Below are 19242 nucleotides of genomic sequence, written 5' to 3'. Positions count from 1 at the left end.
TATCCTTCCGCTGAACAACTATGTTGAACAATCTTTGTTTTCAGATCATTTGAGAGTTGTTTTGAGTAGCCCATGATGCCACTCTTCAGAGGAGATTCAAGTAGTAGAACAACTTGCAATTGGCCACCTTAAATACCTTTTCTCATGATTGGATACACCTGGCTATGAAGTTCAAAGCTCACTGAGGTTACAAAACCAATTTTGTGCTTCAGTAAGTCAGTAAAAAGTAGTTAGGAGTATTCAAATCAATAAAATGATAAGGGTGCCCATACTTTTGCACCGGTCAAATTTTGGTTTAATGCATATTGCGCATTTTCTGTTAGTACAATAAACCTCATTTCAATCCTGAAATATTACTGTGTCCATCAGTTATTAGATATATCAAACTGAAATGGCTGTTGCAAACACCAAAATATTTAGAACTAAAAATGATTAAGATTAATAGGGGTGCCCAAACTTTTTCATAGGACTGTATATTTCATATGAAAATATATTATTATTTGATGAAATGTCATTTGATGGGCAAGTCTTTTGTATTCTAAAAGGTACAGCATGTCCTTGTCACTTATAAAAGATATTTAATGACAAGTTCAGACAGGGCAGTTTAGCATTATTTTGTTCTATTTTTTTCCAGAAACAAATTTTACAGTAGAAAGAAGATAAATAATTATTATTTTTTTTTTTAAATGCATTCTGTTTTATACTTCTTAATAATGAGATTACAAAACGAAGTCATTAGGTTATGCAAATTGAGGAAGTAGCAGGTATTACCAAGATCTGCAATTGATCAAGCACCTAGCTCTGATATAAGTAATGTAGGTCGATTGTGTGATGCCCCCTTTTCTTGATGTGTTAGTTATCGCCACTTGTTACAAACTGAGGACAGAATCTTTGTACTGAGAGACCTTGGTTTATCACTCCATCAGATCTCTATGCACATAGGTCGAGATGATCGCACCGTCCAGCATTGCATGTACTGGTGGTTAGGAGGGTTAGGGTTAAACTGTACATGGGTGCATATTCTCATCAGAATAATGGCTTGGGGCGATCCATTCTGTACTAAAAGTAAAATCCAAGCCTAAGGCAGCAAACAGTATTAACATAAACCATTAGAAGGTGTTTGCACAACAACTGGTTACAAGTCAGATATAAAGCTATAGGTATTTCATTGACCTGACGCCACCACTCTCAAAGACTATCATGGTGCACAGTAAGATAGCTATGGAGAATAGAATAGAGGTCTATCCTCTTCACCAATGAATCCCTCTTTTGTCTCAGATGCAATAGTAGCCAGAAATTAGTCTGAAAACCATGTGGGTAACACAATGAAGAGACTTCTACAAAGGACCATCACACCAGTCTTAGTACTGAGGATCATGGTGGGAAATGCCATAATGCACAGTAGCTAGACTTCTCTCGTATTTAGTTCAGGTACACTAGCAGCTCGCATTTATGGAACCTGTAATAAGGCTGTTTCTCCAAAGTGTTCCAGGACTTCTTTATCAACAAGACTACACCAGGCCACACATGCTGCTGCTGATAATTTTAGCAACCTATGTGGCCTAAATGTTCTACCATGGCCGGCAGCATCTACAGTTCTGTCTCCCATTGAGCACATCTGGGATGTCATCACTGGTCAGTAATAGCAAAAGGAAGCTCCCAGCAGCCAGTCTTGATGATTTCATGTCCAACTGCATTTAGTAGTAGCGTAACATTTCTCAGACAGCCATTAATATCCTCACTGATAGCATGCCAAAGTGTGTAAGTATATTTCTGCATGTGATGCTCATTCCCAATAGTTAATACATTGAGACATTTTTAATATTTTCTTTCCATGTTTTTATCATTTGCATATCATTAATATGTTTGTCAATCCTCTGTTTTCAATTATTATTTTTCATAAAAGTTTTCCTTTTTAGTGTTTTCAATGTTATGTATAGCTTGAACATTGTAGTCTGAACAGTCTGGTCTGTATCTGTCATAATTTTGATCATCTTGCTTTGCAGTACACATAGATATATTCATAAGAGTTTGTGGGCATGTTCAATCACTGCTATAGTCACTTCTATGGAACAGAAAAAACACAATACTTGGTTAGCTCCAAGATAAATGATGGCTGGTCATGTATGTGCAGTGCTTCTCTATTCACACAAGGGACCTGGGAGTCCTTGGTTTCATGACTGTTGGGGGCCCCAGTGATCTGACATGGTATCCCTTACCCTGCGAGGGAAAACACCTTTAAATCTCTTCAACAGGCAAATCCATTTATCAAAATACTAAATAATCTATTTTTACTTCTCTCAGCTGGACATATCCCGATCTGTGTATCAAGGAAATATTGTTTTGTGATATTGTATCACAAAGTGATATTCTCTATGTGACTACCTATGGCTGCATTTGTTTTGTTTTGTGAATTACAACCTTTCAAGGGTCTTGTTAACATAATGTCACAATAGTGTATAACATTATTTATTATAAGAAATTGGAGTTCTAAACCAAATTAAAGCTAAATTACAGTAAGTATGGAAGGACCTTGATGTACGGTAAGTGTGTTGGTGACTGATAATATTAGGTAAACTGTCTTGAGTCTCAAGACCTGTAATGTAAATGCTGCTCATTCTCAAGCAAGAGAACTGAGTGTATTGTAAAAGGAAAAGTCAAGTATCCTCCCATATTGGATGACGTATCATGCAGGGGATAGGGGCCCGGTATTTTATAGGATTGAAGGTCATGTGGGTGAAAGATACTAGCCAGCATACTATAAAGGATGCCGGGACCATTGATGCTCATACATGTTTATGGTAGGACCATGTTACACCTCATTTTGCATCTTTGCTAACGAAAATATATTACAAATAGTTTTTCTACAACATTTTTGACCCTCTAAATGATGTTGTACTGTACTCTAAAGCAAGTGTTCAGAATAAACAAGTAATGTATAAAAAAGAAATCTCATTAAGTACCAAATGGCGGATTATTTATAACACCGCGGGTCTACAATAGATTGGATTACATAGAGAGATTTAATATTGGACACAGTTGTTTCTATGGCACATAGGTTGTAATTATAATCTTATAGCTCTATTAAGCCTGGCATTACAGAAGACATTGGATAATTCTACTCTCAGATACAACTGCACAATTCCTGTGCAAAATACAACTCAGAAAGCCTCCACATATAAAATGGTTATCCAGCTACTTGACTGGTATGTTAAATACAAATAATAGCATTGTTTTATCACTTTGGCAGAAATTCTGGCATGACAGCGAGAAATAGTTTTGGCTGGAAGGCTGTGTCATTTTCTCCTTAAATAGGCTTCCAGCTGAATTTAGAAATATTAATGATGTGTTTGATAACACAGTCCAAGTCCTTGTGTTCTGAGATGTTGAAAGCAATAATGTTCCTTCCTTTTAAGATGATGAAACATGCGGCATTTACAAGCTAAGGCTAAGCAGTGTTTAAGGTGAATATGAGGATGGAGGCAATAAACTAGCTGAGAGCTAGAGCCATCAATTGGCAAATTACTAAGATAATGTGTTCGTAAGAATAAGTACTAAGCTTCACGAGAACCTGTCACCACTGTTTCCTTATTGAAATAAGCATATGGAAGTAAGCTGGTGCTCTAAGGCTCTGTTACCAATGACATCATGGCTTCTGTTTTAACTGGAGCTATGAACTACTAGGGATCTGTCATAGTAGACCAAAATGTGACCCATAGAACCCTGTGAATGAATGAAGTCCACTCTTGTGAGAGTAACCCAGACCAAACCCCTGATAGACTGTTAACCATTTGTCAACCATCCATAAACTACATAAGTCCAGGATGCCAGCATTTAATTGTGAAAGCACGTACTAGTATATCCTTGCAGGTGCACAAAGATCGTGCCGATGCAGGAATGGGTATACAGCTGTCAGTTACAGCCTGACGTTCCATAAATAAGTCAGGGATAATTTATTGAACATTAAGATCATTCAACGTGTTGTTGACTCCACATGTGAAGTAATCCCAGGTGCAAGAGAACAGATTAGCAGTGTAGATCCACAATGATAATGCACTTCAGCACACCCAGAAATCTTCATAAACCCAAATGTTCTTTTCATTAGGGAAAGTGTATTACCTGTTATTATGCCTGTCTTTCTGATCACTGTACATAGTCCAGTAATATCAATAAGAGCTGATCACACAGATCAGGAAGCCATCATGTTGCCTCCTGCCTTCATCACCAGATGCCAGGTACTTGCAGGAGATTTCTGGGTTTGAGCAGACCTAGATTATGGCCGGGGCCCAACAGGCCAGAGATGTCATGATTTGCCCATGGTAGAAACGCCGCAGGAAATATATATATATATATTTCAAAGAAAAATAGTTGCAGCAGCACCAGCAAATCTGGGGATTATCCCACAAATTGCACGGCAGAAACCCCTCTCCAGGCAAAAGGGTTTGCAATAGAAAAAACAATCCGGTCTGTCAGCAACTTGTATTGGATGGAAAATGTCCTTTTATACTTCACTGTGTACTGCGGTTTCCAATAAAAGGACATTTTCCATCCATACAAGTTGCTGACAGACTGGATTGTTTATATATATATATATATATATATATATATATATATATATATATATCTATCTCCAAAAAAGCAGGCGGCACACCACGAATAGTGAAAAAAAAGTGAAGGAGGTTTATTGCCTCATACTGCGACGTTTTGGCTCCAAGAGCCTGTTGACTTGAAACTGGCTCTTGGAGTTATATTGAACGGGACAAATCCTTTTCCCATTGGTGAGCACCCTATGCCTAGACTGGTGCAGTCATATATGTTTTTTGTGTAGTATATACATATATATATATATATATATATATATATATATATATATATATATAGAGAGAGAGAGAGAGAGAGAGAGAGAGAGAGAGAGAGAGAGAGAGAGAGAGAGAGAGAGAGAAAGAGAGAGAGAGAGAAAGAGAGATGAGCGAGTAGTATTCGATCGAGTAGGTATTCGATAGAATACTAAGGTATTCGAAATACTCGTACTCGATCGAGTACCACTCGCTATTCGAATGGAAAGATTTGATGCAGAACCAGCGTTGATTGGCCGAATGCTATACAGTCGGCCAATCAACGCTGGTTCTTCTCCTACCTTTAGAAGTCTTCTCTGTGCAGTGGCGTCTTCCAGCTCTGAATTCACTCTGCCAGGCATCAGGCCTGAGCAGAGCCGACTGTGCATGCCCGCGCTACAAGAAAATGGCCGCTTTGACTGTAAGCAGTGATTTTCTTGTAGCGCGGGCATGCGCAGTCGGCTCTGCCCAGGCCCGATGCCTGGCAGAGTGAATTCAGAGCTGGAAGACGCCGCGGGGACGCTGTGCGGAGAAGACTTCTCGGAGAATCCAGCCTGACCCTCACTCATGGACCTGGTAAATACAATTTGATTGAATGTTGCCTACCCCTGAAACGAGCATTTTCCCCCCATAGACTATAATAGGATTCAATATTCGATTTGAGTAGTCGAATATTGAGGGACTACTCGAAACAAATAGCGAACATTTCACTGTTCGCTCATCTCTCTCTCTCTCTATATATATATATATATTATATGTATATATTAAAATCTGTCATCATGAACCAGGGAAAATGGAACAATCATGAAATAGTTAAATGAAAGTACATGTCAGGAGTTTCTTTTTTCACTAAACATGTTGATGGCTAACAAATCATATAGGATATTCAAAGAAAAAAATCTATTAATATATGGCCAAGTCATGAGGTCCTTAGCTGTATGGTAAGTGATATGGTTTTGACCCTGGAAACCAAGTTCTAAGACATGAGGATTTCATAATACTTGTGTGAACAGAGCCTAATTCTACCTTTCTGTGTTGTATTTAGGTGCAGTAATTTTATGTTTTGGGTTTTTTTTGTAATTGAAATTAATTTTCTTTTTAAAGATTGAAAATCCATTTCCTGTATTTCTGTATCATCTGAACATGATGAAAAAATAAATCTTGCCATAATTTATGTTACCAATTAATGTTATAGTGTCCAGCTGTGAATACCCTATTAAAGCAGCAATGTAATAGTCAGCAAGTGTCTATGCCCATTTGATGGGTCCATTTTATTAGATGAGGTTTTTTTTATATAATAGGATCCTCAAACATAAATTGAATCTAATGGACTACCCATTGATTTCTTATTGTCTGCTATTTAGTGACCTTTTTCTTACTGTGCCAGTTTACATCATAGATGTATATGTGAAGAAGGATCAAGAAAATTGCAGCCTCTTACCACTGTTGTGAGCCTCCAGCTGGGAGGCAGAGTTGACAGCGACTTTGCATAGTGAACAGTATAGAAGTCTTTTAGCCTTTTCTTCTTCAGTTTCTCCTGAAGGGCATATGTTGCTGCTGGTTACCAGAGTGATTTTCTTGTCGACTTTTGCTGTGGTCTCTGTTGTCATAACACTGATTTTCCGGATTTCTAACGTTGTACTGGTTGATATTGCTGGAATTCCTGTGGCAAATTCTAAAAAAATAAACAAAAGGAAAATGTTTGCTAGGATGAGTATGATATTATTTATTGCTTCACGGTATGAAGAAAGCAGACTGTCATGAAGATGATACCGGTAAAGGATTGCAGTAGTAGATACTACATTGATATTTAGCTCTGGTGGGATTGATGGTTTATGCACTTACGATTCTGTGTACTGGAAGAGGACTTACTGGACAGCAAGTATAGTAGTGGATATGTACAGCGGCATAAATATGGTAGGGGCTACCTTGGCCCCAAAGGCCGCTCTACAACATAACATGACACCAGTTTTATAGATATCACACGGTAAGCCAGGCCCTGTTATATATTATGTATTTGGACCCAAGAGCTTCAAGTTGTGAAGACAAACTTTTATACAATAGGTTTGGACATTGGTGGGGAGGGGAACTAATGAGACAAATAGGGAATTTGTACATACTATAAGTGAAAAAAGAAATAGGAAAGGAAAAAAAGAAGACATTTTTGGTTTTTATGTCTTGTACGTATTCTGGCAATGTGTGTTGGTCAGGCTTAATGGTCTATATAGATGTATTCCTGTTTATGAATGTTTTTTGTCAGATTTTTTTTATTGAAGATAGAAATACACAATCAGCAACTCCTGTAACTATATGGCTTGACTATAGTGTTCATTAATACACCAATATATATCACTGAGCTTATATTTTTTAGTACATTTCTGGATATCAATGTAATACAACCCATCAGAAATGAAAATAGTTTAGAACTAAGATTCAAGACCATGTATCATCTTAACCAACATCTTTGGTAACTCTTTACCAACAGCTCCCATGCAGAAATATTGTGGGAGTCATCCTCTCTCCGTGACGGCTGGGAGCCTTATAAAGGCTCCAAGGCCTGTCCTTAGTGTATCAGGCAGGCCTCAAAAGAGATGTAGTGAATTCCAAGTAGATTGCAATACAGTCATACTGCAGTCTATGAGACAATGGGACAAGCAATCTAATGATCACAGGTTCAAGCTCCCTATGGGGGAGGGGGGGGGGGTCATAACAGAGTAAAAAAATAAATAAAAATAAAAAAATGCAAATAACCCCTCTTTGCATAGATTTCAAAATAAATAAACAGCCAAATATAAGCAAATTACTACAAATATGTAAAAATATTGTTCCCATACGGAGAAAGCTGTAATAGGAAAAAAAAAAAATCAAAATGGCCAAATCATTGTATTTTCACTAATTTGCCTTCCTGAGAGATCGGAGTAAAAAACTATCAAACCATCAGGTATTCATCAAAATGGTATAAATAAAATGCACGTGACCCTGATATTAAATGATACCATTACGAATAACAATCTGTCCAACAAAAATTAAGTGCTCCTATGGTTCTGTGAAAACAGTAATACAAATTATGGCTTTTGGAAGACAAGAAGTAAAAAATGAAAATCGAAAAATGGCTGAGGCATGAAGGAGTTAAAGCATATATGCATTAAAAATATCTAAAAAAAATTGCACACACATATTCACCAATGTAGTAAATAAGATCCCAAACAAAAAGACAAAGTCGCAAAAAATATACATACACAAGCGGACATGCGCAGTCGGCTCTGCCCAGGCCCGATGCCGGGCAGAGTGAATGAAGAGCCGGAAGACACTGCGGGGAAGCTGCACGGAGAAGACTTCTAAAGGTAGGAGAAGAACCAGCGTTGATTGGCCAACTGTATAGCATTCGGCCAATCAATGCTGGTTCTGCATCGAACTTTTACATTTGAATAGCGAGTGGTACTCGATCGAGTACGAGTATTTTGAATACCGTAGTATAAGATCGAATACCTACTCGATCGAGTACTACTCGCTCATCTCTAATAGGTACCAATGGATACATCTCAGAAAAGTGTAAAACGTAGGTAAGAATAGAATGGGAAATATTTACAAAAACAAAAATGTGCACATTTCCCTTCTGTCTAAAAAACATTTTTATTTTTATTTTTGTTTTAGATAGCATTTATAGTTTTTGGACACTATTACTTTGTTAATAGTATATATTTTTACCAATACCTTTATAGTGAGGGTATTTACAAGTACATTCGGACTATACATTGTTTGTGACTTTGCTTTTCACTTTGGAAACCTACATATTTCCACACATTTGTAATACTTTTGGTGTGTTATAAACTTAAAACTTAAAATGGAACAATACCATCTAAAACCAAATATAAAAAGTGTCTCATTTGTAGTTTTTGAAAGTAAAAATATCAATACATTTCTATGATGCTCCCATGTTTCTTTTACTACTTTTTCCTTTTTACTTTTCCTTGAAAGACTTCAACAACACTTTTTTTCTCAGTGGGAGACCAGGATGTAATTTTTGCATTCCATCTACTTGGAACACAGAACAGAAAGCAAGATGAAAGTGGATTGCGACAGGAAGGTCAGCGTGTAAGAAGTGACCATGACAAATTAAACTGCTAAAATTGTATTAATACAGAAAAATGAGACTCAAACGTTGGACAAAAAAAAGGAACGTGAGTAAAATAGATGTCAGTTTGGTCAGCTTAGCTGTCACTATTCCTTTAAGTGTTTTTAGTTTAACCCCTTCCCAACATCCGCTGTACTAGTACGGCGAAAATGGGGTGTTTGAGTATGGCGGCCATCCGGGAGCTGGGCGGCTGCCATAGCCGGCGTGTGTTTATTGTTTTATAAAGTTGAGATACAGCGCTAATGACCCCAGTTAATGCCCCCGATCAGTGTGGGCACCAACCCCTCAGGCTCCTCAGCTTTGACCAAGGCGCCATGTTCCTGACAGCGCGTGGGCGTCTCCATTTTCCCTGTAATCTCCGGGGCTGGCGTCACATTCCCTATCCTTATAAGACTTCATGAAGGCTCCTCAGCTTGCCATTCTATTGCAATTCTATAGCCTGCAATTGAAGTGCCAATATTTTTCAGTGCATTGCAATGCATTAACATTGCAATCCATTGCATTAATGATCAGACCCCCTGGGGAGCAAGAACCCTAGGGGTTCTAAAAATGCAAAGAAAATAAAAAAAAATTAAACATAAAACGTTCAAATCACCCCCCTTTCTCTAGAACACATACAGTGGGGCAAAAAAGTATTTAGTCAGTCACCAATAGTGCAAGTCCCACCACTTAAAAAGATGAGAGGCGTCTGTAATTTACATCATAGGTAGACCTCAACTATGAGAGACAAAATGAGAAAACAAATCCAGAAAATCACATTGTCTGATTTTGTAAGAATTTATTTGCAAATTATGATGGAAAATAAGTATTTGGTCAGTTACAAAATTTCATCTCAATACTTTGTTATATATCCTTTGTTGGCAATGACAGAGGTCAAACGTTTTCTGTAAGTCTTCACAAGGTTGGCACACACTGTTGTTGGTATGTTGGCCCATTCCTCCATGCAGATCTCCTCTAGAGCAGTGATGTTTTGGGGCTGTCGCTTGGCAACACGGACTTTCAACTCTCTCCAAAGGTTTTCTATAGGGTTGAGATCTGGAGACTGGCTAGGCCACTCCAGGACCTTGAAATGCTTCTTACAAAGCCACTCCTTCGTTGCCCTGGCGGTGTGCTTTGGATCATTGTCATGTTGAAAGACCCAGCCATGTTTCATCTTCAATGCCCTTGCTGATGGAAGGAGGTTTGCACTCAAAATCTCACGATACATGGCCCCATTCATTCTTTCATGTACCCGGATCAGTCGTCCTGGCCCCTTTGCAGAGAAACAGCCCCAAAGCATGATGTTTCCACCCCCATGCTTTACAGTAGGTATGGTGTTTGATGGATGCAACTCAGTATTCTTTTTCCTCCAAACACGAAAAGTTGTGTTTCTACCAAACAGTTCCAGTTTGGTTTCATCAGACCATAGGACATTCTCCCAATACTCTTCTGGATCATCCAAATGCTCTCTAGCAAACTTCAGACGGGCCAGGACATGTACTGGCTTAAGCAGTGGGACACGTCTGGCACTGCAGGATCTGAGTCCCTGGCGGCGTAGTGTGTTACTGATGGTAGGCTTTGTTACATTGGTCCCAGCTCTCTGCAGTTCATTCACTAGGTCCCCCCGCGTGGTTCTGGGATTTTTGCTCACCGTTCTTGTGAACATTTTGACCCCACGGGGTGAGATTTTGCGTGGAGCCCCAGATCGAGGGAGATTATCAGTGGTCTTGTATGTCTTCCATTTTCTAATTATTGCTCCCACAGTTGATTTCTTCAATCCAAGCTGGTTGCCTATTGCAGATTCAGTCTTCCCAGCCTGGTGCAGGGCTACAATTTTGTTTCTGGTGTCCTTTGACAGCTCTTTGGTCTTCACCATAGTGGAGTTTGGAGTCTGACTGTTTGAGGGTTTGCACAGGTGTCTTTTTATACTGATAACAAGTTTAAACAGGTACCATTACTACAGGTAATGAGTGGAGGAAAGAGGAGACTCTTATAGAAGAAGTTACAGGTCTGTGAGAGCCAGAAATCTGGATTGTTTGTAGGTGACCAAATACTTATTTTCCACCATAATTTGCAAATAAATTCTTACAAAATCAGACAATGTGATTTTCTGGATTTGTTTTCTCATTTTGTCTCTCATAGTTGAGGTCTACCTATGATGTAAATTACAGACGCCTCTCATCTTTTTAAGTGGTGGAACTTGCACTATTGGTGACTGACTAAATACTTTTTTGCCCCACTGTATAAAAGTAGTTAAATACTGTGAAACACCCACACATTAGGCATTCCTGTGTCCGAAAATGCCTGTTCTACAAATCGGTAAATGGCGTAGCAGGAAAAAAGTCAAAAAGTGCCAAACCAACATTTTTTTCACTGTTTTGCCTCTGATAAAAATTTCAATAAAAAGTGATCAAAGCAAAAGCAATACCCCAAAATGGTAGAACTAAAAATTACACCCCGCCCCACAAAAAAAAGATGCCTTATGCATCCCTGTACACAGAAGTATAAAAAATGTTACAGGTGTCAGAATATGGCGAATTTTAGAAAAAAAATTTTTTTAACACAGTTTTGGATTTTTGTAAAGGGGTTATAAAACCATATAAATTAGGTTTCCCTTGGATCGTAACAAAACATAGAATACAGGGGACATGTCATTTTGGCTGCACAGTGAACGCCGTAAAACCGAAGCCAATAAGAAAGTCGCACAAATGCATTTTTTCTTAAAATTCTGAATTTTTTTCCAGCTTCCCAGTACATTATACAGAATAATTATTGGTGGCATCATGAAGAAAAATTTGTCCCGCAAACATTAAGACCTCATATGGCTCTGAGAATGGAAAAATTTAAAAAGAGGGGAGACAAAAATGAAAAACGAAAATCAAAATATGCCGTCGGCGGGAAGGGGTTAAGCATCAATGCACACAGAGTTTTTGGGCACGGATTCAAGCCACCGGCATATTTTGATTTTTCTGATGCCACATTCCCTTTAAATTAACATCTAAAAACAACATAGAATATGTAACAAAATCTGTTTCCTTAGACCAATGGCTAGATGTTGGAACAGCAATACATTAAGTTAATGTCTCCAGACAAAGAAACAAGGAATTCTCTTTTTAATTAAACGCAGACTTGGTCTGACTTGTTATCTCACCTATAGGATATTTTAATTAGTGTCCGGTAATCAACATATTAATTACTTTAAATATAATTGCACTTAGAAGACAGCTTGTATGAAGTGCTTCTCGCTTTCATTACTTAAATGCGGCCATTAGAATGATATAGCTGTAAGCCACAGGATATGTATTTACTTTAATTATGAGTCTTAAGAACATTTGTTTTGTCTTTGTCTATATTTTTTCTTCCGCTCAGCTCTGCTTTCACATTCCTCTCTGAAGATAAAGAATATGCAGTTATTAAGTGAAGTACGCATTTATGTCAAATTTCAGCTCAATTATAGCTTATAACTTGTACTAGTACTATAGAAAGCTAAACAATAAGACCATGTTTTACTAGCAATTTCGCTCAAGCACACATTTTAAGGCTATACAGTAAGAGGAGGGGTCCCTAAAGACCAACCTTTCTATTCTTCATAGCTATATATTTTAAATAGATGTTTTATACTGTATTATAGTTATATTCTGTAGCTCTATTATACCTCTCAACAAGGATTGGGATAAGGGCCATAAGATCTCCTTATCTGTTTAAGAATACTTCTAGAATAATACACTGACAACAAATCACCTTTTCTCCAAAGAAACCATTTCACATTGTAAATTTATAGATGAGCATCAGAGGTGTAAATTGGAGCTCCTGGTTATCAATTCTATGAGTACTGGCATAACCATTAGTCTCTGGATCTGCAATATTATCATGGCTACAGTGGCATTAGGTCCTCTCAGGCACTGCTGCACCTCCTATAACTATATATCTGGTACTCATCTATTTTAGGGCTCACATTTGGCTTTCTCCATCAAGTATACACTAGGGTCAGTTTTATATGAAGTCAATTAACCAGTTGAAGGAAGCCAATATGTTGGAATGAAACCAAAAAGCATTCCAAACTCCATGCAGATGTTACCATAGGTCAGATTGGAATACAGGACCCCAGTGCTACAGGGTAACAAAGCAAGTCACTGTCCCATTTGTAGTAATGGTGTTGTGTTAGATGACAAAAAGCCCTTTGGACCCTCTCAGACTTCAGGGTCTATATGTGACTGTAAGGAGGTGTTAGTAATATCTGTTGCTAGCATCCATTAGAATGGACACTAACAGAACTATTATAAATTCATTAAAAATCCCATTGATTTCAATAGGATTTCATCTGTTGCCTGTTAGCATTCGTTTACACCATATCTGTCACATGTCCATTTTTTTCCCGCAGACATAATGACACGGGGTGCAGGACTTTTGTGTCCATTCAAAATAAAGGACTTATGATGGATATCAACCAAAAATGCCAAAAATCTATGTAATATTATCCAGCATATTTGATGAGAGTAATATGAATCTTTGTTCAAGGTAAAGATATGCTTAGCTGTAAAGCAGGTGGTATACTTCATGGAGTATTTCCAGTTTCAGCTCATATCAACAGTAATTCAGTTTTGGCTCCTGTTTTGTGCTGAGTCTAATCACAGTTCATGCCATGGTTGTCTTTCATTTATGTATAGAAAACACAACCATTATAGTGTACCAAAGACTTCAGACATAGACCCTGGATGGCAGCATGCACAGTCCATAATATGTGTTCCTTAGGAGCAATGATGTTATTGGAAGACCGTGATTGTAACATCCATTCCACGGAGAATGCTACAATTTGTTTCTCAGGGATCCTGTGTGAATATTCAATGCATGCTAAAATCAGATACACGCAAATGGGCCCATAGAATAATATAGCCTCCATTTTACAGAGCCATACCACATAGATCCATTCTGACCATGTCTATAACCTCTCACATAGCCAGCCAGTGCTGAGAGGCAATAACCTTGAAACAACTGTCTGTGCCTGAGTCCATCTTCATTTTTGAAGTGTTATTCTGGATTGAATTTATTTCCAGATTGTGTCAAAATATAAAAAATTATTTATAGGGAGCTACCTGCCAAAGAGTGGCACTAGAGTAAGGTTCTCCTTTTCCATAGACACAATTTGCATAGACACTATATATACTTATATACAACATACAAATGTATTGTATTGTGCAGTTTGTGTATTGCCATAAAAAAGCAACATGATATCGGTCGGACAATCTGTGCAGTATATCATACGTTCTTCTATTTTTGCTATTTATTTTGGCCTACCTCCTCTATTTTCCTTCTACCTGCCAAGCTTATGCTTTACTTTAAAAAAAAAAAAAAGAAAAGAAAAAAAAAAGGAGACATAGTTTGAGGCTTCCTGGATAGGTAAAATCTGCTAGTGCAGTCATTTGTTACAGATGTCTCAACTTTCTTACCGAGGCAGAAAATGACCTTCTCTACAAAGAACCTGTGCAACTTGGATGAAAAATGACTTGCATACCGTGCTATATGTAAAATGTCTATATGACTTGCCTCTGAGCCATTACTGATAAGACTGTCCAAAAATAATGGAATACTTTCCCATGAGTTACAAACAATATAAGAAACATAGATATCCACCGTGCTATTACGACACAAGCACTTACACTAGCTATAGACCAAAAAGATTTAATAAAAATATAAAACATTACCAGAAACTTTGTAAAAAAAACTAAATGGGATAGCGTTTTTAAAAATATTTTTTCTAGGGTTGTTGGGATAACTTTTTAACTAAAATGGATAGGTCCCACTGAAATAAATTATTCTTATCTCCTGTATTAATGCTATAGACAGCCCTCTTTTCACTCTTGTGCATAGCTCAATCTTCACAATATGGAGCACCTCCGGGCAAAACGAGAGCTACTAGAAAGGTGGTTTGTAACTAAGTCATTGGTGAGTTGGTCCATTTGCACAAGCGATGCCCCCAGGATAGGAAATAACAGTGAGATCATTTGAGATCCCACTGCTGGGTCCCCCGACGATCAGACCAAGGGACTGAAAATCCTCTAGGTCTACTCTATGTAAATAGAGCGCAAGTACGCTTGCAAGACTGAAACACCATTCACTGCTACAGGGATGATGGGATTGCAATCTCCAGCATCACTGGCAGCTCCATATCAATGAATGGATCTGGATTGCTATATGCCGTTTTGCCTTATCTTATCAATACTTCTTTTTATTATAGATGTATGATACATGCATTACAATTTCATAGCACACAAAGCCAGCGTTGTCCTTGGTCACAGTTTTGTTTTTTAATGGGAATATGCTGTAATACAAAAACTGGCAGTGCCAACAATAGCAATGTTTTTTGGGAAAAAAAAAATCAAATAATGTGGGAATTTATTAAGAATGAAATATTTTATGCCAGTCCTGATAATCCCTGAATTCATGATGAAGCCGGGTCTCACTATGTATTAGGTGTTTTCCTCCTGTGTTGGCTCCGTCTACTTTTGAAGGCCAGCGCCAAAATGCCACTTGTGACTATTTTTAGTCTGACGTGGCCTTAAATAGTTGCAAATCAATTATCTATGACTGTTTTATGCCCCAACAGTATCACAGGGGAAGTGATGATTCCTCCAAAGACTTTATATTAGGGCTTGTTTGCACATTTACCTTTACAGATACCATATTGTGATTTTTTTTCTACTTTTCTTTGAGTTCAGTTTCTTTTCGGGAATCCGAATTTTTCCTCACCTGTTCTCCATAGATTCAATTAACTGCTTGGTTTCATTTATCTCAAAGCATTTTATTGCGACTGAATCTACACAATTTGATTTCTAAGTCGATTTGCCAAATATGATCAGTCATTCTCATCTACTGATTTGGAAAAGCCGCATTTTCAGATTGATTAAATTGGCAATGTATCACATAACAGAACAAGTTCTATTGGCTGACAAATTCATTAAAGCCATTCCAGTCAGCAAAATTTGTTTGAGTTTAGCTAATATGATTCTCTGACCTTTAGTTTCAGAGATGTATCTATAATATATTCAGATCACACATCATCTTTTCAATTTACATGACATTTCTACAATGTAATCTTACTGCCATGAAATGTGAGACTTGCAAAAGAATTGTATCCGTAGTTTTATTTACTGTGAGACTGTAATAGTTCTTATTAGTATTTTTATCCTTGTTGTGTCGGTGATATAGAGAGGGAAGGTTGGCATTCAACGTTCATCAACAGGACGTGCAGTAACTGTAGTAAGAAAATTGTCTTCCTATATGCCATAGTAAAAATGCCACTCTGGATCAATATGGTAGGTTTATATGCAGATGGCAAATTGAAACTCATGGGCCTCAGAGCAAAATGTGGAGCCCCTATATCATGTGACATTTAGAACAGTGATTTGTTTTCTATGGCAGAAGAACCTTTGGGGCCCTGCTGGCTTCAGAGCCTGGCATTGACTGACACCTCTACACCCCTGTTTAAAGAGTAGACTTCATGGACTTGTGTCTTTATCCAACCATATCAACTATGTTATTCCTTTATGGTTACATATTACTTGTTAGTAAATCAAAAACTGGATTTGCAGCCAAAGTTTTTTTTTTTTTGTGTTGGCCTTTTATGCAAGACCCTGGTTACATGTTCTTTTGGTATGTAATAATATACACAGTCTGCTTTATAGCTGAGACACTATATACTGGGCATTCTTATGGCCTGCAAACAAAACTATCTAAAATTATATGTCTGATGAATTAAACTACTGTTCCTCAGAGTAATGGTAATAGGGGATATGGCTACACTTAGGCTACATGCACACAAAAGTTTTAAAAAAAGACATTAAAGGGAGTCTATCACTGCCTCCAGCTACTTTAAACCACTCCCATAGTGCTGAACATTAGAGATGAGCGAACACTAAAATGTCCGAGGTTCAAAATCCGATTCGAACAGCCGCACACTGTTCGACTGTTCGAACGGATTTCAAACCCCATTATAGTCTATGGGGGGAAATGCTCGTTTCAGGGGTACGCAAAATTTAATAAAATTATACTTACCAAGTCCACGAGTGACGGTCGGGCTGGATTCTCCTTGAAGTCTTCTCCTGGCGCAGCGCCCCCGCAGCGTCTTCTGGATGGAATTCATTCTGCCTAGGCATCGGGGCCTAGGCAGAGCCGACTGCACATGCGAGGGAATGCCCACGCATGCACAGTCGGCTCTGCCTAGGCTAGATGCCTAGGCAGAGTGAATTCCAGCCGGAAGACGCCGCGGGGACGCTGCACGTAGAAGACTTCTAAAGGTAAGAGAAGAACCAGCATTGATTGGCAGAATATATAGCATTCTGCCAATCAACGCTGGTTCTGCATCGAACCTTAAGCTTTGAACAGCTAGTAGTGTTCGATCGAGTACGAGTATTTCGAATACCATAGTATTCGATCGAACACCTACTCGATTGAACACTATTCGCTCATCTCTACTGAACATGCTTTTAGCAGAATAAAAACCATACCTTTCATATGTTTCAGAGCCCCAGTAATGCATAGAAAAAGTACTTTATTCAAATGAGGATCTTGGAGCACAGGCTATGTTTTCTTCTATTAATGTGCACTGCTGCATCATCACTAAACACACTCATCCTGCACTCAGCTCATTGGGAGAATTAAGTCAGACTGCCCAGAGGGAGGAGCTGAAAGCAGTATGGACATGTTCAGTGATGATGCAGCAGTGCTCAGTAACAGAAAAGTAAAGAAAACTCCCCCTGTGCCCCAAGATCCTCATTTGAATAAAGAATAAACGTGTTTTTTCTACCCATCCCTGGGCTCTGAAACATATGAAAGGTATCATTTTTTATAATGCTAACATTATCAACAGCACTATGGGAGTGGTTTAAAGTAGATGGGACCGTGATAGACTCCCTTTAAAAATTGATGCAGCTGTCAATTTTTAACATCCACTTTGTGTCACAGTGCTACATATTTTTCATTAGTTTTCTGGCTATGTGTGAGTTTTAAAGCACATTTTGCATCAGCTTTTCACCCCTCTGTTGGCCTTGTATGCATGAGCTTGGTTACTTATTTGTTATGGAGGACACTTTTGCAAAGATGACAACATGAAATTCAACGATCTTGGTTGTCACTTTTGAATTAGCTTAACAGAACCTGGTAACCTGCTGTAATTTTGTCAACACATTCTATTAAGCAGAAAGAGACAGTCTACAGAAATTAACTAAAAGGTGATAACCAATTGGACTGCACTACTCATATTTTATAAATATATTGACAAAAATAGTCATATTTCAAAAAAATCATCCATTAAAAAAAAAAAAAAAAAAAGAAAGAAAGAAAGTTTGGGACCATTCTAACTTCTGACAACTAATTGAGTTTGCATAGTTATCCCTATTAGTATCATCAGCTGAAAAACAATTTGCAACAGTTGAAGAGCCACAGGTTGGTGACCACTACTTTTCTTAAGTTAAAGCGAGTCTGTCAATATGAAAATCAGTATCTAACAAATGATTGTACCTTGTTTAGCTGACTCTACTGTCCAAAGATGCCTGTCTTATTCTGCATTGCTGATCTATTTTTATTAAAATCATTGTTTTATTCTTATGCAGATTAGCTATAGGGAGTTTCTTCTCATGTCAGGGCTTCACTCTCTCCACTGCTTCGAATTGCCACCCAGCTCCACCCCCATTCCTCCAATGGCATTTTCCACTTTATCACAGTTTTTCTGCAGTTAGGGGTGGTTAGCAGAGAGCAAATTACTGACAGGAGAAAAAAGAAACCATTACTCTCCTCTCTCCGTGCCCCTGTTTCCGGCAGTGTACTATATGCAAGTGACATCCTGTTGGTGTCAGAAGACCAATGTAGCCAATCATAAGCATCAGTGGTGCTGGTGACCTCTTCACAAACAGTATATGACTGCTTACAAATAGTTGAGGGCCCGGTATGGAACTACCACTGTGGAAACAGAGGGCTGGGAACAGATAAGTACTTCTTATGTTGATAACCCCAGTAACAGGACAATTTAATAATAAAAATATCAATTGGACAACCCCTTTATATTATTGTTTAGATCTGCAAAATGGGAAAAAAGAGAAATATAACAGATATCACATTGGTGAGGAACCTGAACATCTTAAGAAATGTTTACATGTCAATGGAAGGGAATACATAAATGGTCTACCAAAGTTCCTAATAAGACATTTTACTTCTTCTAAGGGTATAATTCTTTTTTTTAGTATCACATATTGTACACTTGTGGCTGATAGAACTATCTTGATAACATGCTAATGTATG

At 38.0% G+C, this 19242-nt stretch overlaps 1 protein-coding gene across 2 annotated transcripts in view; it reads right to left on the bottom strand.

Annotated features, from left to right (window-relative positions):
- ZNF385D (zinc finger protein 385D) overlaps positions 1-19242 on the bottom strand; it is a 246336-nt gene that overhangs the window by 10643 nt on the left and 216451 nt on the right. For both annotated transcript variants that reach the window (XM_075271384.1, XM_075271385.1), the window contains one exon: positions 6277-6510. In XM_075271384.1, coding sequence (XP_075127485.1) covers positions 6277-6510 — 234 coding nt within the window. The remainder of the gene's footprint in view (positions 1-6276; positions 6511-19242) is intronic.

The sequence above is a fragment of the Leptodactylus fuscus genome, chromosome 4, assembly GCF_031893055.1.
Source record: "Leptodactylus fuscus isolate aLepFus1 chromosome 4, aLepFus1.hap2, whole genome shotgun sequence".
Classification (NCBI taxonomy): Eukaryota; Metazoa; Chordata; class Amphibia; order Anura; family Leptodactylidae; genus Leptodactylus; species Leptodactylus fuscus.
This window is presented reverse-complemented; position numbering and strand designations above follow the sequence as displayed.